General features: G+C 47.4%; 2 protein-coding genes and 1 pseudogene across 3 annotated transcripts in view; 1 reads left to right on the plus strand and 2 right to left on the minus strand.

The window, feature by feature from the left end:
• Nucleotides 1-7097, minus strand: LOC149311546 (interferon-induced protein with tetratricopeptide repeats 5-like). Of its 2 annotated transcripts, none has more exons than XM_089527359.1 (2): nt 7027-7097; nt 1-2457 (listed from the first exon to the last, which is right to left on the minus strand). In XM_089527359.1, exon 2 carries the CDS (start codon nt 2364-2366, stop codon nt 1224-1226), a length of 1143 nt encoding a protein of 380 aa, XP_089383485.1. In that variant the 5' UTR covers nt 2367-2457; nt 7027-7097; the 3' UTR covers nt 1-1223. The 2 variants fall into 2 exon arrangements, with proteins under 2 accessions (XP_089383485.1, XP_089383484.1); XM_089527358.1 differs by lacking the exon at nt 7027-7097 and adding an exon at nt 4007-4048.
• LOC149311547 (interferon-induced protein with tetratricopeptide repeats 5-like) overlaps nt 4737-20798 on the plus strand; it is a 26163-nt gene continuing 10101 nt past the window's right edge. The window contains exons 1-2 of the mRNA XM_089526585.1: nt 4737-4763; nt 8428-8513. Of these exons, the coding sequence (XP_089382711.1) occupies nt 4737-4763; nt 8428-8513 (113 nt within the window). The remainder of the gene's footprint in view (nt 4764-8427; nt 8514-20798) is intronic.
• On the minus strand, nt 11672-15528 carry LOC149311548 (antiviral innate immune response effector IFIT1-like; annotated as a pseudogene).

Raw genomic sequence — 20798 nt, forward strand, 5'->3', positions numbered from 1 at the left:
CTCAGACTAGTTTATTAAAGAACTATTACAACTGCTAACAGTATTAAAGAGCATTTGAATACACAAAGCCAAGGAAGATAACATGACCACTTTAGTAGGTATGACCAAGCTTCAGCATGCTCTGGTTATTGGGTATGAAGATCTGCACTTGCAAAATCCTGGCTGCATTACCTAGACATTGTAAGAATCCTTTTAACTGCATTGGAGATGGGTAAAAATGCAAACCAGCAGAAAATGAGAGCAAATAATCACACATCAGCTCTTCATATTCCAGAGATCTAGGTGGAACCTCTGATGAACATCCAACTGTCCGTCCAAAATAGAATAGAGCCACTGAATGAAACGAACCTACACCCACATTTAATTAACCAACCAATTCTCATCCATTCAATGGGCCGACTCTACTTGGGATCAATAGCTGGATTTAAGACAGGGATGGGAATCATATAGCATCCAGATGTTGTTGGACTGCAACTCTCATCAGCCCTGGCTAGGATGGGTAGTGGTGAAGTAGGCTGGGAGCTGTAGTCCAACAAGTGCCAGAGGGTCTTATGATCCAACAACTGGTTTGGATCTTTATTTGAAGGCCACACGGTTGTTCCCTTAGGACTTAACTTCAGGCCCTTGGTTCCATCAAAAAAGTACCCCCATGACAAATGGGCATAACCATATCCTTTCCACATTGCTCTGCAAGATCATTTCCATAAATGGCCAGGACACATAACTTTAAATTTCTGCATTGGTTAAGAAATGAAATAACCGTTGTCCCCATCACATCACAACAGCTCCTGATGAGATGAAGGAAACCTGAAGAGGACTTTTGAGTCACCATTAACTATAACTGTGCAGGCGTGACATGGAAAAGTCACGGGGATGAAAGGAACACCAAAAGCCATTGGGTCCAACTCCTTCCAGGGTAGGAATCCATCTCTAAAGGACCTCTGAAAGGCCACCATCTTTGGAGAAAGTCCATTCCACTGTCAGCAAAGAACTACAGAAAAAGTCAGGCAACAATGAAGGCTTCCAGTATTACAAGTAGGATATAGGAAATGAAGGCTTGTCAATCTTCTCCTGAACTAGTAGGAACAGATCCTCATCTTCGGATTCTGACTTTCCTTCTGCAGGAGGTCTCATTTTTCTTCTAACACTTGCCTGAGACCTTGCTTCATAAGAAAGCCCACTATGTCATCAATAGACTTGACTTAGTCTGTTTCGGAGTCTTCCTAGAACCTCTCTTCCAGGCTTTTCAGGCCGGCCTTCAGTAAGCCCCTTTCCCTGCCATGGCCACCTGTGATGCTCAGGCCTACCATGTACATCTCCCGTGCTCCCTGCCGCTCTCCTTTCTTGTGGAGCAGGAAGTCTCCCCAATGCAGGTAGATGGCCTGCTGGCATCGCTTGCTGAGGTTGGGCAGGTCCTCCAACAGGTTTTCATACACCTCTTCCTCGTAAGCCAAGGACTTTTCCCCATACATTTTGGCTAATTCCAACCGGGAAAACACTGAAGCAGGATCTGTTTCCAGAGAACGGTTGAAGCTTTCAGTAGCTGCTGCTGCTAGTTCTTCCCTTTCTTCTGGCAATGCCTTCTCCAACTGCATCTTGTAGAGGCACCCAAGGTCATAGTGAAGCAGGTGGTACCTGGGATTCAGGGCTATGGCCTTCCTGAGTATTGTAATTGCCTGTGATAGTGATTGGAGCTTATATGCACAAACCTTGGCAGCATTTCTCAGGACGTCTGGGTTGATGCTGTTCTGGACCACATCGTCCACCAGACTCTTGACTCTCTGACTATTGTTCCTTGATAACAGGCTGATCAAATGTACTTTGGCTTCGTAATTTTGGGGGTGGCTAAAGACAATCTCTTCCAGAAGTCTTTGGGCCTCTTCCTGAAGATCGTGCCTCCAACAATGAGTCCAGGAAGCAAAGATGGAGAATGCCAGACCAGCTTGGAATTCCTCACTGGACTCATCTTTCCTCAGGGCCATTCGGAAACACTCGGTGGCTTCCGGTCCATTGCGGAAGCCCCCAACCAGCAGAGACCACCCTTTCTGGGCCTGGATTTCAGGGATCTCAACAGAGTAAGGCTCAGGGCTGGAGAGAGCCTGGCAAATCTCACAGATCCGGCCCAGGTAGAGCTCCACCATCTCATAGTTGGTCAAGTGGTAATAAATCCAGGCGTAGTTCCCATAGGTCACCAGGGTCTGGCGGGAGAAGTTGGCGGGATGATCCTGTTTCAGAACCTCCTCTGCTCTCTTGAGGCTCCCCAGAGCTCCATGATAGTCTCCTTGCTGGTGGAGCAGGTAGGCTTTCATGGCCAGGTAGGCACCACGATTACGGTACAAAGTGTGTTCCAGCTGGAGGTCCAACATCTGCTGGATGTGTAGAGCATCCACCTTGTCTCTGACCTCAAAGTTCCAGGTGAAATGACACTGCAATTGCTGGAGCTTCTCCTTCAGGGGTCTGCAAAAGGAGGAGAGAGGTAGGTAAGCCACTTTGAGATCCAGTTCAGGGGGAAAGGCAACATAAACTGATAGATATTAGAGCAAATGCACTGTCAGATCACCCAAATCTAGCTTTCTCCAGCCCCCTTTCACCATTCTCCAAGTGTCAATGCTGCTAAGAAAACTTCCACTAGAGAGAAGACAAGGAGGATGAGGGGGGGGACACATTTTGTAAAACGCAGCTTCTTTGTCAGCTGATGGAAGTGAGCTGTGTCTGCATACAATGTCCTTTGGCACACTGCTGTAGCGACATTACTGTTCATCTGCAACAGTTCTGCATGTAAAACCTTGCTCCCAGCATCACTGGCTGGGTACATCCCTTCCATGTCCAACAACGTCACTCCGCACAGGTAGCCCAAGTTAAACTGGTGTAGGTCATTAACTGGAATGGATTTTGCTCATGGGATCTCCCTGTCTCTGAGGCTGAGACAGTGTAACTTGCCCAAGGTCACCCAGTGAGTTTCATGGCCAAGCTGGGATTCGAACCCTGGTCTCCAGAGTCCTAGTCCAACACTCAAAACCACCACACTGGTTCAACCCCACCATGAGGTTTTTCTTCAGAGGGGGTTTGCCATTGCCTTCCTCTGGGGCTGAGAGAGTGTGACTTGCCCAAGGTCACCTAGTGGGTTTCCCTGGTTCAGCGAGGATTTGAACCCTGGTCTTCAGAGTCATAATCTAATGCTGAAAGCACTAGACGGTGCTGACTCGGGAAGAGCAGCATTCAAATCTCCTCTCAGCCATCGAAGCCCACAGGTCACACTCTCTCATATGAAGAAGAAGGCAATGATGGCAAGCCTCCTGTGAAGAAATCTGGCCAAGAAAACCACATTAGGGAGTCACCAACATAGTGCTGACATCGGTGTGTTTGGACTATGTCTCTGGCAGACCAGGGTTCGAATCACCCCTGAGCCATGGAAGCCCACTGGGGGATGTTAACCAAGACTCCTTCTTTCAGATTTCTCAGTTGCTCTCTTCCAATTCCATGCTTCTATGATTCTAAGGATTCTGAGGCTGAGAGCATGTAACTTTGCCAAGGTCACCCAGTGAGTTTCACGGCCAAGCTGGGATTCAAACCCTGGTCTCCAGAGTCTCTATTCGAACCACTAGCCCATGCTGGCTTGGCCTCATCATGGGGGGGAGGGGGTTGCCATGGCCTTCCTTTGGGGCTGAGAGAGTGTGACTTGCCCAAGGTCCTCCAGTTGGTTTCCCATGGCTGAGCATGGATTCAAACCCTGGTTTCCAGCTTCCTAGTCCCATGCGCTATTATGCCACACTGGCTCTCAAGGGTCTCCATAAACTGGAAACAAACTGAAGGTACACAGCAACAAAAAATGCAAGGGAGGGGAATGCTGCCTTTGCCCCCCAAACCCCTCTCCTGACACAGTGCCAAAGGTCTGCCCTTGTCTCGGGATTGTCTTTCCTCTGCACACGCCCTAAGTGCCCTCCTGCCCTCGGAAGGTGCCACCTCCATTGGAAGGTAGCAAAGGGACTGAGTCATCTCTGCTTACCTCATGGCCTTCAGGCTGGCTGAGCTGCTCAGTGCAGGAGGAAGAGGACTGGCTGCTGCTGCTGCTGCTTTCCTTGGCTGCCCTGCTCTGAGCCTGGCAGCTACTGGAAAGACCAGGCAACAAGGCATTTAGGTATCTGAGCCTTTCCAGGGAAATGGAAACTGAAACTCAGGCAGAGCGAGAGAGGAAAAGAAAACCTTCTGGCAGAAGAAGAGAGGCTGCTGCCTTTCATCCTTTTGTTATTGCAGCCCTCCAATCCATTGCACTTATCTATGTCTTTGGCAACTCTTGACTCACCAGGGAGCAGCTGTTGTTGTTGTTGTTTTAGAGTATTTGTACCCCACTCTTCAGCCACAAAGGCTCTCAGAGCAGCTTACAAATCATCATCATCATCATTCATTATAATCATTAATCATCATCATCATCATCCCACATTTCTCCCAAGATTGGGACCCACTGTTCAATGGGTCTGTCCTCCCTGGGATTAACACGAGAGTCCAGCCACTGTTTTGTGTCCAAAGTGTGCGGTATAGACTTTTCTAAGGACCAAAGGACCAAATCAAATGAATCCGGACAAAACAAGTGAAGCAGCAATTTCCAGTGTATTAATTCCGATCTTGCAAGGAGGCTGGCCTGTCTCAGGTCTTAGACTGTATTTATAGCACCTTTTCTGTTACAATATTTTTATCTCATTGGAGGATGGTGTCCAAACTCTGGAAACTCCCATTCCATGAGTATTCGTACTATTTCATGCAAGGTATGACCATGTCAATGGGTCATTATAGATCCATCGGTGTCTTCTCATATCCAGAACCCCCCATTAGGGATGCGCAGGAGAGGACACCTCTGTCTTGACTTTTAGTGTTCTTGGCAATGAACGAAAGAGTTGACTTCGTATAATTGTTACATTATTACATTATTGTACATTATTAACCATTTTTTTTAATCTGGAGCCCGAAGTCCAAAAAAGCCTCTTTATTGGGGGTATGGGTGTGTTTTAAAGCCATTCCTGTCTTTTATACTATGGGGCCTGTCTCAGGTTTATTCCTACTAGATATATATATATATATATATATATATATATACACACACACACACACACACACACACACACACACAGACACACACCCAAATATACATATATATCAACACATATTTATTATTGCATGATGTACGTTCTATTGATGTGTTTCTAAGTCTTTCATTAAATGTTGTGTGTTTGATCCGAATCGATTTCTCTGGCAAAGGGCCAAAGGGCCTGGGCTCTGCTCTGCTTTCAGGCCAACCTGGACTAACCCTGCGAGCCAAGCCAGGAGGCCCTGCGGCTGCGGGGAGCTCTTTCCGGGGATTTGGACTCAGGGCCTTTGGGCTTGATTGGCTCAAAGGGGCCCAGGATCCTCTTGGAGGCCCTGCTGCTGGTGCCATCGCTGCTGGAGACCCTCCCTTTCGGGAGTTTCGGTTTCAGTGTTGCCAACAAGCCTCGGAGATAATTCCCGGAAATGCTTGTCCAAAACCCGCTGAATCCCCTCACATCACACTGAATTTTCAGTCACAATTCCCAGAAAATTCCCATAATGTTAAAATGGCGGATGTTTTGCAAATAAACGTAAATATAATTGAATAAAAATAATTGTAACTTATTTCAACCCTCAAAATCACCATTGAACCAAACAAAGAATCTTTCAGTCCTTTTAAGATATTTATTTTGACATGAAGGGGGTTCAGGAAGCTTTGTGCCAAATAGAAATGTGTTCGGATGCAACCGCACTGCAGAAATAAATCCAGTTTGACACCCTTTTAATTGCCCTGGCTCAGTGCTAGGGAATCCTGGGAATTCTAGTTTTCTGAGACATTTAACCTTCTCTCTCAGCAAACTCTGGTGTGACAACAAACTACAATTCCCAGGATTTCATAGCACTGGGCTATGAAACCGGATTGTCTCTGGAGTCTGGAGTGAAGATGCAGCCTGAGTTGGGTCCAAGACTCACTGCAGAAATAATCCAGTTTGAGACCGCTTTAACTGCCCTGGCTCAGTGCTAGAGAACCCTGGGAATTGTAGTTTTGTGAGAAAGAGCTCTGGTGCCACAATGAACTACAATTCCCATGCATCTGAGGAAATACGCTTAAGTCTAGGAAAGCTCATGCTGCCAACTTTTCTTTCAGTGAGACTCAAAGGTGCTACAAGATCTATCTATCATCATCACCATTATTATTATTATTATCATTATCAAATCCAAATGCAGCTTAAGAACTGGACTTAAATTGGCAACACTGATATCCTGTAGACTCATTCTCTGGGGCTGTGATATGGAAGTGTGCAGGCAATTCCCTTGTTCAACCAGGGAATCCTGGGAATTGTAGTTTGTTGTGACATGAGACACTGCTTTTACCAGCAGCCAGGGCTCCATGCATGAAATTCTGGGCTTGGTGGTTTGTTCTGCCCAGAATCCCATCATCGCAGGGAGCCTTGCAGTTAGAAGCAGTGCCAAACTGGATTATTTCTGCAGTATGGATGGCAATGGAAAAGAGAACGAAAAAGAGAGCCACAAAACAAACTTCTTGGAAGACAGAGCAGGGATGCCAACTTACCAGGTGCTCTGCCCATGCTCAGAGGCATATTTAATCACTAACACACACACACAGTCTCAGGGACATCACATTCACATCACACAACTAACTAGTAGGGCAGCCCATGGAAGGGAGGGAAGATGGAGATAAACACATCCCTGATTATTCTACCCAGGTGCTCTGCCCATGCTCAGAAGCACCTTTCCACCTCTTTTTCTCCTCCATTCTTCTACTTTTTCCCTACTAGATTTTCCTCCCATCGACCCAAATGGTCCTCCTCACAGTACAACAACAACCCTGAGAGGTAGGCTTGGGGCACTCTGCCCAAGCTCAGGAATTCAGAAATTCAAATGTCACTCTCAGGCACACACAGTAGTCCCAACATCAACCCATGATACCATTATCAACTATTGCCTTTGTGATTGTGTGCCAAGTTAAAACTTATGGCTTACTTGGAAATTCAAGGCAATTGGGATTAAGCCAGCCAAATCCCTCACTCCTCCTGGGCAGCAACACTTTGTGCCTGGGTTGGTTGCTTGCCCAATGCCTGCTGCCTCTCTCTCTCTCCAGCAGCCGCTTTGCCTGGAGCGGAGCCTGAATGCCTGAGGGGGGGGGGGGCAATCAATCACTGTCCTCCTCTCTCTCTGAGTGGCTGAAAAAACTGTTAGTGTGATTCCAGAGTTGGTTGGTTTGCTCTTTGCTCCGTTCTGAACAAGTTCTGGCTCTCAAAGGGAGTCGTTGGAGAGAGAGAGAGAGAGAGAGAGAGAGTGTTTTTTCTTCAGCCCTCTTTCTGATTGGCTGAAACTGTTACAATCCAAAGGGTTGGTTGCATGCTGCAGGCAGCTTTCAGGCTGGAGCTGAAAGTCAGTCGCCGAAAATGCACTGAAATAGAGGAGGGCACGGAAATCACACCAAAAGCTCTGAAAAGTCACCGTTTTCGTGTGAAAGTCGCGAAATTGGCAACACTGTTCGGTTTCCTTTCCTGCTTTTGCTCGGATCAGAGGCTCCAGCTGGGCCCCCTCCCTCCCTCCCTCCCTCGCTCCTCCTCCTCCGTCTCTCTTTGCCCTTCCCTTCTTCCCTCGTTCTTTTCGGAGCCTCTCAGCTCCAAAGGGGAGGGAAGGCCAGCGGACCCCCCCCCCCCAAAAAAAAGAAACACACAGACACACAAGCGAGGAACCCCTCTAACGGGAGCCCCGGACTCTTTCTTTCTTTCTTTCTTTCTTTCTTTCTTTCTAGATTTATGCAACACTCTCTCTTTTTCCCCTGGGGTTTCGTTTTGCTTGAGAGAACGACAACAACAACAACACACAACTCTTGCTGCCTTGGAAACTGGGAAGGCTAAACGTCTCCCAAAGCTACACTTCCCAGGATTCCCTTGCCTGGAGCCATGGCAGTTAAAGCGGTGTCAAACTGCATTCCTTCTTGAGTTCAGATGCAGCCTGACTCTTCTTTCTTTAACCACCGGACAGAGACCCAGACTGGGCTTCTCTGCATTCCCTCTCTTTGCACAATAGCATCTATTCTCTTTCTCGCAGGTCCCCTGAGGGAGATTCTTTCCCTTCCCTCCCTCCCTCCTTCCTTCCTTCCTTCCTTGATATTAGCAGTCACGTTAACTTTGTGGTTATTACTATTGCTGCTGCTGTTGTGTGTGTGTGCTGTGTGCCTTCTTCAAGTCCTTTTTACATTCTGGCAACCCTATCATGGGGTTTTCTGGACAAGACTTCTTCAGAGGGAGGTTTGCCACCGCCTTCCCCTGAGGAGGCTGAGAGAGTGTGACTTCTTGCCCAAGAGGGCGCCCAGTGGGTTTCATGGCCGAGTGTGGATTCGAACCCTGCTCCCAGTCAAACCACTAGTGGCTGTCTTCTGATATAAACAGAAATCCAGTTGTTGTGAGGAGGTTGCCATTGCCTTGTTCAAATTCTTGGGGTCTTCTGAAAAAGTAAGTTAAATTCTGGGCTCTTGCGATCTATAGGCATTAAAGAGTCCTATAAGGGTAATTTTCAGAGTTGAAATAAGTTACAATTATTTTTTATTCAGGTATGTTTTCGTTTATTTGCAACAGATCCGCCCTATTAACATTATGGGGACTTTCTGGGGATTTTGACGGAATATTCCGGGCAATATTGGGGAATTCCGGGGATTTTGGAAAACATTCCGGGGACTATCTTCAAGGCTTCTTGGCAACTCTGCACCGAAGAAAAGAAAAGGGAGAAAAAAGCTTTCTTCTTCTCCTTCTGCTTCCTTCCTTCCTTCTCTGTCTTTCTACCTGTCCCTCTCCTATCCTGGCTCTTCTGCCAACTGCTAGAGGCACCAGGAGGAGATCAAGCCAATCTATGAGGCTGGGGATTTCAAGGACAGCCTGGCATGTCCCAGAATCCTAGAGTCGGAAGAGACCCCCAAGGGCCCTGATCCAGTCCAAGGCCCTTCTTCTGCCATGCAGGAACTCTCCATCAAAGCATCCCATTGACAAATGCCCATCCAGCCTCTGTTTAGAGACCTCCAAGGAAGGAGACTCACTCCTCCACAATCTCTGAGGAAGAAGTGTGTTCCACTGTCAAACAGCCCTTACTCTCAGGAAATTCCTCCCAATGTTAAAGTGGAATCTGTTTTCCTGTAGCTGCCATCCATTGCTCCACGTTCTATAATAGTAATAATAAAATGTATTTGTATCCTGCCCCTCTGAGAACAATCGGGGCGGCTAACAAGTTAAAAACACAAAACCTATCAAATCCCTAGTACCCTCCCCCCCTTAAAAAGGTATTAAATCTAATAGAAAATTAAAACCATACAAGTTAAAACTGACCCAAAGTTCTAGTCTCTGGAGCAGCAGAAAACAAGTTTGCTCCCTCCTCAATATGACTCCCCTTCAAATGTTTAAATAAGGCTATTATATCACCTCTTAAACTTTTCTTCTCCAGGCTAAACTTCCATAGCTCCCTAAAGGTTCCTCATAAGGCATGGTTTCCAGAGCCTTCACCATTTCGGTTGCCCTCCTCTGGACACATGGCTCCAGCTTCTCAACATCCCTCCTGAATTTTTTTACCCAGAACTGGACTCAGTATTCAAGGAGAGGCCTGGCTAAAGCAAAATACAGTGGCACTATTACTTCCCTCAATTTAGACACTATATTCCTATTGATGCATATTAAAAAGAAATAGTTTTTAATGGTGGCAAAATGTGCACACGGCCGCAGCAGTGCGGCCACATGCATGCGCTGCCTTTAGAGTGAATGGGGCAAGTCCATCCATGGATGCTCAAATCCACAGATGGCAAGCCCATGCTTGGGGCAGGCAGACTGTAGGAAGAGCCGCAAGAATCCTTTTTCTGCATGTGGTGGAGATACAAATTAGCAGGGAAATACACTGCTCCCTTCCTCTACACAGAGGACCTGTTCTGGACCACCACCACCCCCTGCATAAGAGGGGAATGACGTATGCTTGCCCTCCATTGAAAATACTGTAATGGGGCTCATGCATGTGGCACTCTGTGGCACATGCACCACAGGCGCACGTGCCATTCATTATATTCTCCTGCGGTTTCAGTGTATGCTGAAAGCCGCAGAAGTGAAGCCCGCGTATGGCGTGGGCTCACTGTATTGGAAAAGAATCCATAAACACATAACAGAAATATGAAAAGTAAAAATCTGGTTCACTGAAGGGGAAAGGATCCTTGTGGCTCTTTATACATCTGCCTGCCCCAAGCATGGGCTTGCCATCTGTGGATTTGAGCATTCGTGGATGGTCCTGCCCATTCATCCCAAAGACAGTGCATGCATGTGGCCACACTGTTTGGCTGTGTGCACAGTGCGTCACCATTAAAAACCAAAGGGACTTGTGGTCCCACAGTTTTTGGTATCTTTGGGTTGGGGCCGGAGTGGGACCCATGCAGATACAAAGGTCCAACTATGCTTAAGGGATGAATGACATAGTAACTGGCCATTTGCTTGTTCATAGACCACAAGTCGGACATGAGTCAACTGTGTGATGCAGCAGCTAAAAAAAGACAATATGATTCTCAGCTGCATCAATAGGGGTCTAGTGTCTAAAGGGAAACCATAGTGCCACTCTGTTCTGCTTTGGTCAGGCCTCACCTGGAATAATCCTGTGTCCAGGTCTGGGCATTGCAACTGAAGAAGGATGTGACAAGATGGAGCGTATCCGGACAACAGCAACCAAAATGGTGAAAGGTCTGGAAACCACCAAGCAATATGAGGAAAGACATAGGGATCTGGGTGTGTTTTTTCTGAAGAAAGGAAGGTTAAGGGGTGACATGATAGGTAAAGGTAAAGGTAGTCCCTTGACATGAAAGTCTAGTCGTAGCCAACTGTAGGGGCAGGTGCTCAGATCCAGCATTGTACAAGGACTACTGGCCAGCATGACTCCACTGAATGCTGTTATGTTCCCACTGAAAAGTGATAGCTATCTATCTATTTGCATTTGCATGCTTTCCTTCTCATGAGTTTGTCCACATGGATCACTTGCACTGGTTTTACACCACCTTTACTATAACCTATCTACACAGTGTGGGGACAGATCCCAGGTTCAAGTGCGGACTGTCTTCATGAGGGAAATGCAGTTCTGCACTGAATCCACCTTCTCCTTGGATGCAATGGAATAAAAAAACTCACCCTTTCCTCCCAATTTTGCAGGCAAATCCTGAGCACTTGACAGCAACTCTGTTACACCTGCCTCCCATTGTGCCACCTCCATTGGCAAGAGTAGCTCTCTTTAAGGTCACAAGGAGGTTCCCATCCATGTGATCAATGGCGAGAGGAAATAGGACAGCCCTGGGCCAGAATACTTATGTAAATGAATGGGAACTCCTCCAGAGTAGTACCATGCTCCTGTGCAGCACCCCTTTGTGTCTATGAGGTTTCTTGGGCATTTCCTGCTGGATTATTCTTTTTGCAAGGTACTTCTCTGCAGAATGCAAAACACCTTTGTACAGCTGTCTGATGATCTGGAAGCCACCCTGAATACCCCTTTTCAGAGAAAAAGAAAGACAGGATATAAATGAATACACAGTAGTTTATTAGTATTATAATATTAGTAACAGCAAAGGTTTGCAGCAGCAGCAGCAGCAGCACAACAACAGCAATAACACAATACAATTAACATGCAACTCTTCTAAGTTAGTGCTTCCAGGAGAAACTTACCACCGCCAAGTTTTATTTTGGAGGAAGTAACTCCAGAGTAACCGGCGTTTTGCATGCAATAGCTCCTGGTGGTCTAACCTTTTCCAGGGGTTCACAGATTATAGGTAGGCGGTTCCTACAAAGACAAAGATGGACGGTTCAGAGCCACCAAGAAACAGCAAAGCGTGGGGAAATTTGGGACTGCAGTCCCCAGAATCCCCTAGCCAAGGTGGAAACTGGCCATGCTAGGCTGGGGTGCTGTGGGGGTTGCAGTCCAAAAAGCTACCCTTTCCCAAATTCTGGAAAGCAATGTGATCATCACTTGCTGATCTGCTGATCTGACAGTATGCTTGCTGCAGGGGGAAAAAAGCTCTGCTGGGTTGAGCACAAAGAAGGTGTGGGAAGAGGCTGCTGGAGGAAAAAAGAAGAAAGCACAGGAACAGTGTACTCTTTAAGTATTGTAGTTGCCTGGAAAGGTTGAGGACCAAAAGTCTTCACACCACGCAGCTCTCATCTCTTTTCTTAGATCCTCAAATCCCATCCTTTGGAGCAAGCTGGACATGGTTTCCAAGTCCTCCCGGAACCTCCTTGCCAGGCCATTCAGACTTGCCACAAGGTGATGCCACTCCAGAGAGGATGGTTTCAGACCTGATACATCTGCAGTGCCTTCTCCTTCTCTCATCTCCTGTGGAGCAGGACGTCTCTCCAAGTGCAGGTAGATGGCCTGCTGGCTTTGCTTACTGAGGTTGGGCAGATCCTTCCACAGGTTCTCATACACCTCTTCCTCATAAACAACCAAGGACCTTTTTCTGTACATTTTGGCCAAATTGAGCCGGGAAAACACAGACTGAGTATCTGTTTCCAGAGACCGTTTGAAGCTCTCAATAGCCGATGCAATGGTTTCCTCTCTCTCTTCTGGTGACCGTGTCTCCATGAGTTCCATGTAGCAGATGCCAAGGTCATAGTGCAGGAGGTGGTAGTTGAGGTCCAGGGCTATGGCGCGCTGCAGTATGGCAATGGCTTGCGGGAGGGACTGGAGCTTGTAGATGTTGGAGGCATTTCTCAGGACTTCTGGGGTTGAGGCTGTTCTCAATCACCTCTTCTACCAAGCAGTTGGATTGCTCCTGATCTGTTCTCTGAAGCACACGAGACAAATATACTTTGGCTTCATAGTTTTGGGTCTGGTGATGAAGGACCTCTTCCAACAATCTCTGGGCCTCATGCTGAAGATCTTCCGTCTGAGAGTGAGTCCAGGAGGCAAAGACAGAAAATGCCAGACCTGCCTTGTATTCCTCGTTGGACTCATTTTTTTTAAGGGCCTTTCGGAAACACTCGGTGGCTTCCGGTCCATTCTGGAAGCCCACAGCCAACAGAGACCACCCTTTCTGGGCCTGGATTTCAGGGATCTTATCAATGTTGGGGAGAGCCTGGCAAATCTCATTTATCTGGCTCAGGTAGAGCTCCACTTTCTCATAGTTGGTCAAGTGGTAATGAATCCAGGCGTAGTTCCCATAAGTCACCAGGGCCTGGGAGGAAAAGTTGGTGGGATGATCCTGTTTCAGAACCTCCTCTGCTCTTTGGAGGCTTCCCAGAGCTTCATGGTAGTCCCCTCGGAGGTGGTGCAGATAGGCCTTCATAGCCAGATAGACTCCACAATTACGGTAAAATGTGTGTTGCAACTGAATATCCAACATCTTCAGGGTGGCCTGGACATTGTGCTTGACCTCAAGTTTCCAGGTGAAATGGCACTGCAGGCGCTGGAGCTTCTCCTTCAATGGTTGGTTGCTGCCAAGAGAAGAAAGAAATGATGGAGAAGGTGAGATGCTCAGAGAATGGTGGCAGGGGGCACTAATCTCAACATTGCAATTCAGAATGGCTTACAGATCATGAGAAGGTGTGGTTTCTCCAGCTGTACATATTGATCGTAGGGAGCTGGGCTTTTGCTGCCAGGAAAATCTGTTTTGCAGGCCTGCCTAGCCTCATATCCAGATATTAGCAGCAGTTCAGTGGCATGAAAGAATTACCGGTAACTTCAATGCCTTTTTGCATTCTCTGGCAAGTATGAGGCTGGGAACAGACTAAGGGAATGAATCGTCCTCTGTTCCTAACTTGCCTTCACAGTTCTCATTGCTCTTGGGGTGGGTTACATTTATGCGGATCTGTAACTCCAGGTACAAATCCAAATCAGCAATACTGAAGTCCAGCTTTGCAAAACTGCAGTGCACTTACTTTCCACCTGCAATTCTTGACCCCTTTCTTGCCTTCCTTGCAAACTTAGGCAGAAACCAGGTAGAAAGAAGGCTGAAATCTCACCTCATTTTGGGATTCTGTCAAAGCCTCTCTTTTCGCCCTCCTTGGCCAAAAATGAGAGGATGAAACTATATTCCCCTCTTTTGCCTCCTTCTATGTAGCAGGTGTTTTGCAAAGACTCCTCAAGAAACACCTTTAGCATCTCTGGCCCTGGGCTGAGCTTGCCTTTTTATACCTCTCCTAGTTTTGCTTTCCATTTCTCAGAGAGTGGAATGGGGCACAGCTGGACCACTTCCCTGCCCCAGGAGGGCAAAAGCCTGGTCTCCCTCTTTGGACTACAGCTTCCAGAATCCGCCAGCCAGCCAGCAAAGGCAGTTGTAGTCCAAAAAGAAAGAAAGGGGAACTTAAGCACTGCTTGGCAATCAGCAGACACAGCCACCATCCCTGTTTGTAAACTAAATACAACAACAACAACAACCCTTCTACGATTCCTAATCCCTTTCTGCCTACCTTTCAAACCTAGGCAGAAACCAGGTAGAAAGAACTTCATTTGGGGATTGTAATTAATTTTGGAACAATAATATTAATAATAATAATCACCACCACCACCACCTAATTTGGGGATTCATTTTGGGATTATAATTCATTTTGCAACAACAACCTCATTTTGGGATTATAATTCATTTTGGGACGACAACAACAACCTCATTTTGGGATTTTAATCCATTTTGGGACAACAACAACAACAACAATTCCTTTCCCGCCTCTCTCCCCATGGATTGAGGCAGGGAACAATAATGATGAACAAACAAACATCATCAGTTAAAACACATCATTGAAAGTCCATCAACTTAAAAGGACAAATAAAATGTACGCCTAGTAAAACAATCTGAAATGATCTCTTGCTGGGGATGACCCAAGATATTTTGCTGCCCAAGGCAAAGGGCAAGATGGCAAAGGGCCATGAGCCAGCAAGGGGATACATTGGATGAGGCCAACCTACTGGGGCAAGGAAGGCAAACAACTTGTTGTCTTTCTCGCTGTCCCTCTGGGCTGGTCCTCCAGGGAGGAGAGGCAGTTATTCTTCCAATGCAACCTGCCATTAAGGCATCTTTCTGGGAGAGGAACTTTCCATCTTGTGCAAAAGAAGCAGTGCTTAGGCCACTTCTGAGAAAGCCCTCTCTGCATCCTCTGCACCTTAATAATTGCTGTGTAAGGAAGGAAGGCAGAATAACATACCAGACAACCAATTGGTTGAAAAAGGCCACAACTTTATTAAATATAACAGCAACAGGTAAGAAGCGTAAAGGGTTGGCCTGAAAGCATAAGGTCTGGATCTGTCATCCACCAACCCATGTTGGTCGATGAACCGAATTGCCTGGGCACGACCAGGCCTCGGGATGACAGAGGGGGAACCGGCGTAAGGTGCCCTATATCCTTGTGAACTGGTTATGCGCATTTGCGCATCTTCGCCCCTTGTCACCAGGGGACGCTGACTCGATGCCGCCCCCGCATTGGCGACATCGCTATCCCTCAGCACCCCCGGGTCCCAGGGGACTCCCGATCCCATGCTCCGCAGCACAGGAAACCATGCCCAACAGATCCAAGACCTATGCTGCCGCCCCGGAAAGTTGTGACAAATATAGACTAGCTATGCGAGGGAGGGAGGGTGGGAGGCAGCAGTCAAAATGGTGCTGAGCACGGGCTGGCACGGCCCTATAAAGGCCAGCCAGCCTATCTCAGGCCAGGAGCCGAGAGACATCCCGCCTCCTGGCCAATGCCAGGGCCGCAGCCCCTTCAGCCCTCCAATCCTAGGCCACTTCCGCTCCCAGGTGCTCCTGGGAGTTGCAGTCCCGAGCGGGGACCAGAAGTGCCCCAACCCAGGCAAGGCGCCCTGCACTTCCGCCCACAAAGGACTCTGGGAGCTGAAGTCCTTGGGCGGCCAGGGGCGCCATCTCCAGCTCGCACCGCCACAACTGGGAGCCTCTGCAGCACGAGCCAAAAGGCTGCCTTGCCTCCAGGCAGCAACTGGACCAGCCCGGTAAGCCAGGCGGTCCCATTTATAGACTAGGTTCATTCTAGTCGTTCTTTATGAGGCAAGGTGTAGGAAGGGAGGTGCCTCCCAGCTCCAGGTGGTCTTGGATGTTACAAGTTATCTAGACCCATTTCAAGCAGGATACTCTAAGATTTCTTTGCAAAGCTGCAGAGAAACTATCCACTTGAAATTCCTTCAGATATGCTACTTTCCAAAGCCAAGATTACTACATTTCCTTTTCTCTGGTGAAGCGCTGAATGCCAGGACTGTGTCAGCAGATGCATCAAAATTGTGAATGAATTTTCTCACACACCTCTAGATGCACCAAAGTTGAGTCCTACGGCGGTCGTAAACCAGATCTCACGTCTCACCAAACAAACCATGCATTGTAGTCCCCCACTTTTGTCACCCCTTGTGTAGATCAGAGACAAAAAGTGTCCTGGAAACTAGAAACCTGGGCTGCATCCACACTGGAGAAATAACCCAGTTTGGCACCGCTTTAAATGCCGTGGCTCAAGGCTATGGAATTCTGGGAGTTGGAGTTTGTTGTGGGCCTGGAGTGGAGCGGGAGCTGATAATGTACTGCACTTTGCTATATGGCCAACGTGGCTACCCCTGGATATGTTTTTTGGAATACATGACTACTGGGGAAAAAATGTACCATCAACTCTTGCAATGAGTATGACCTCTTTAACAAACAAGCTGATAAGAGAGGTGTGTGTGTGGGGGGGGGGGGGGGGTAATAGAAGAGGCATAGGTTCCTTCAATAAGAACAGTTTAAAACATTTCAGAAAACCTTTTATTCCAAAATATGCCCACAGACCAGATGGCCCTTGTGTCCATCACTCTATATCAGGGGTAGGCAACCTTTTTGAGCCGGGGGCCGGGCTGCTGTCCCTCAGACAACTGGGGGGCCGAAGCCAATAAATAAATAAATAAATAAATAATATAGGACAACATTTTCAAATGTAGAACACATTTTTTAAAAATGGGGGACATGCGAAAAAATTTGATGATTTTTCAAAAATGTTAATATAAATGCATGTTTCTTAGGCATTATCAAAAAGAAGGACATTTAGGCCTCAGAAGCTGGCTGATAGCAATATCATCATCATCATCATCATCATCATCAACATCATCATCATCATCATCATCATTATCATTGTTAGCATTAAAAGCACCGAAAATACACAGAAATGCACTTTGGAAAGTCACACTGTCTCACCTTCAGAAAGAGTGAGTGCATATCTCAGAAACTGACTGATATCATCATCATCATCACCATTATCATTGTTAAAACAGAGCAGACCTGTACAAATGGAATAGAAATCCTCCTCCTCCTCCTGCTACTCTTCTTCTTCTTCTTCTTCCTCCTCCTCCTCCTGCTCCTTCCTTCCTTCCTCCCTCCTCCTCCTCCCTCCTCCTCCTTCCTCCTTCTCTTCCTTCCTTCCTTCCTTCCTTCCTTCCTCCCTCCTCCTCCTCTTCCTCCTTCTCTTCCCCCGCCCCCTTCTTTTCCTCCTCACAGCTGTCTGGCAGCCGTGGGAAGGGAGAGAAGGAGGAAGATGACCCTCGCCCCCTTCCTTCCCTGCCCGCGGCTGCCAGGCAGCCATGGGAAGGGAAGGATGGGGAGGAGGAGGATGACCCCCGCCCTCCCTTCCTTCCCTGCCCATGGCTGCCTGGCAGCCGCGGGCATGGAAGGAAGGGAAGGAGGACAATGACCCCCTCCCTTCCTTCCTTGCCCACGGCTGCCTGGCAGCCGCGGGAAGGCAAGGATGGGAAGGAGGAGGACGACCCCCGCCCTCCCTTCCTTCCCTGCCTGCGGCTGCCAGGCAGGGAAGGAAGGAAGGGAGGGCGGGGGTCGTCCTCCTCCTCCCCTTCCTTCCCTGCTCGTGGCTGCCTGGTGTCAATGGCAATCAGCGGCAGGACCGGGCTGGGGCCGGGCCTGCTGCCTCGCCGGGCCGGATCCGGCCCACGGGCCGGGGGTTGTCGACCCCTTCTCTGTATGATCTGTCAGTGCATTTGCACTACTACTCTAATCAGATTATCTTGCCTTTTCTCCCAAATTGGGACTCAGAGTTCTTCTCCTTTAGCAGACCATCTTCTCCTTTAGCAGACCACTGAAGGAGAAGGTCTGGCACCTACAATGGCATTTCGTCTGGCTCTTTCAGACCAGGGACAAGGTGGACGTCCTCCTTTACATTGTGCAGATGTATACATCTACAATACATGGCCTACAATAGTTGCCATGATCCAGCTCTCTCCCTGCAGCATGTATTGGGAAAAAAATATGTTGGCACAACAGGGAATAGATGCAGAACAGATGGTGTAATATTTGTATAACTTGTGCAGGATACATAGAATCCTAGAGACCACAAGGTCATCCATTCTATCCTCATCCTGCCATTTAGGATGAGACCATCAAAGCCCTTCCTGGGACACATGGCCACCCAGCCTCTGCTTAAAAACCTCCAAATAAGGAGACTCTACCAGCCTCCAAAGCAGTGTCTTCCAGCTCTTACTGTCGGGACGTTCTTCCTAACATTTAGCTCAGTGGTTCCCAAACTTGGTCCTCCAGATGTTTTGGAAGTCAGCTCTCAGAATTGCTGACAGTTGGCTAAGCTTCCTGGGATGTCTGGGAGCTGAAGTCTAGAGGACCAAAGTTTGGTACCTGTAGTTTAGGTGGAATCTAACACCTAAACACCTGGAGGACCAAAGTTTGGGAACTGTAGTTCAGGTGGAAACTCCTTTGCTGTAGCTTGCATCCATTGCTCAGTGTCCTATTCTCTGGAGCAGCAGAAAGCAAGCTTGCTCCAGCCTCAATATGACATCCCTTCAAATATTTAAGCAAAGCTATCATGTTAAGATGCCAATTCTGATGATCAGAAGATTGGAAGGTTGGCAGTCTGAGGCCCGGGTGCCGCATGATGGGTGAGCTCCTGTCTCTAGTCTCAGCTTGTGCCAACCTAACAGTTATCCCCAGCTACAAAATAAGAGATTGCTCCACCCAGATAGGAATTCTGCCAACAGCAGTGAAATTGTCCTATAATTGTATATGTGAAGATCTTTATCCTGTGGATTTATAATTTTGCTAGCTGTTTATCTCTACTATTACCATTACATTCTCTGACATGTTTGTTTATTTATTTATTTATTTATTTATTTATTTATATCCCGCTCTTTTCCCAGGATTGGGACTCAGAGCGGCTTCACAGCAATTAAAAAACAAGCAAACAAACAAAAAGTACAATTAAAACATTTTAAAAATAAATAGATAAATGACATGCATTAAACAGAATGATTTAACTAGTCCAACATTCCTGCCTGTTCTTATAGTGATTCCTTAAATTCCTGTTTGAACAGGTAGGTCTTCACCTGCCATCGGAAAGCCATCAAGGAGGGAGCCGTTCTTATCTCCCTGGGCAGGGAGTTCCAGAGTCTAGGGGCAGCCGCCGAGAAAGCCCTCTCTCGTGTCCCCACCAAACGTGTTTGTGAAGGTGTTGGGATGGAGAGAAGGGCTTCCCCAGAGGATCTCAGAGTCCGGGCAGGTTCATACCAGGAGAAGCGGTCCGCCAAATAATGTGGACCTGAGCCATGTAGGACTTTGTAGGATATAACCAGTACCTTGAATTGTGCCCGGGAACGAACTGGCAGCCAATGAAGCTGTTTCAACAGGGGAGTTGTATGGGCTCTGTAATCGGCACCTGTTAACAGCCTGGCAGCAGCTCTTTGGCAATTAACGTTTAGGAGTAACACTAGTACAAAAAACCTTAGTCTGGACCCCCCCTTCCCAAAATCCTGGCTATGTCCGTGTTCCGCCATTCATTTTATCTAACGGAAGGCGGGGTCCGGACCCCAAGAACCCCCCCCCCCCTTGGCTATGCCCCTGTTTGGAAGCTCCAGTAGATTCTTCATCAGGCAAAATCATATAGGAGAAAGAGTTTGGTCAACAAGATCTTTTCCATTATGGTTGTTGTTTGTTTGGTTCAGATGGTCTGTGAGGGTCTTCATACAAGTGAGGCCCTCCTCCTTCTGCTCATTTTAACCCCTTTGCCTGATGAGAGCCATGCCCTGTTGTCAAGCCAGGTGCCCCCCATCCTGGTCCTCGGTGTTTCGTATTTCCTGCCCAAATATAGTATCCTACACTTGGATCATCCAAGAGCAGCTGGAGCTGGGAGGCACCTGCCCTCTCCATTACCTTATCCCCAAAAGAACGATTAGAAACTGCTCTATAATTATTAGGGTCCCAAAATCTGGGGAAGGCTTTCTCAGAAGTTGCCTAAGCACTGCTTCTTTTGCACAAGATAGACAGTTCCTCTCCCAGAAAGATGCCTTAATAACAGGTTGCATTGGAAGAATAACTGCCTCTCCTCCCTGGAGGACCGGCCCAGAGGGACAGGGAGCGAGACAACAAGTTGTTTGCCTTCCTTGCCCCAGTAGTTTGGCCCAATCCACAGTACTCCCCTTGTCAGCTCATATCCCTTTGCCATCTTGCCCTTTGCCTCGGGCAGCAAAATATCTTGGGTCATCCCCAGCAAGAGATCATTTTGGATTGTTTTACTAGGCGTACATTTTATTTGTCCTTTTAAGTTGATGGACTTTCAATGATGTGCTTTAACTGATGATGTTGGTTTGTTGTTCCCTGCCTCGATCGATGGGGAGAGGTGAGAAATAAATAATAATAATAATAATAATAATAATTATTATTATTATTATTATCCCTGTGAGATACAGATTTTTTTCTAAGTATCAAAGTACCAAATCAAATTATTCAGGACAAAACAAGTGAAGCAGCAATTTCCAATGTA

Source organism: Sceloporus occidentalis, unplaced genomic scaffold (genome assembly GCF_023333645.1).
Source record: "Sceloporus occidentalis isolate IW3139 unplaced genomic scaffold, rSceOcc1.0.p SCAF_5, whole genome shotgun sequence".
Classification (NCBI taxonomy): domain Eukaryota; kingdom Metazoa; phylum Chordata; class Lepidosauria; order Squamata; family Phrynosomatidae; genus Sceloporus; species Sceloporus occidentalis.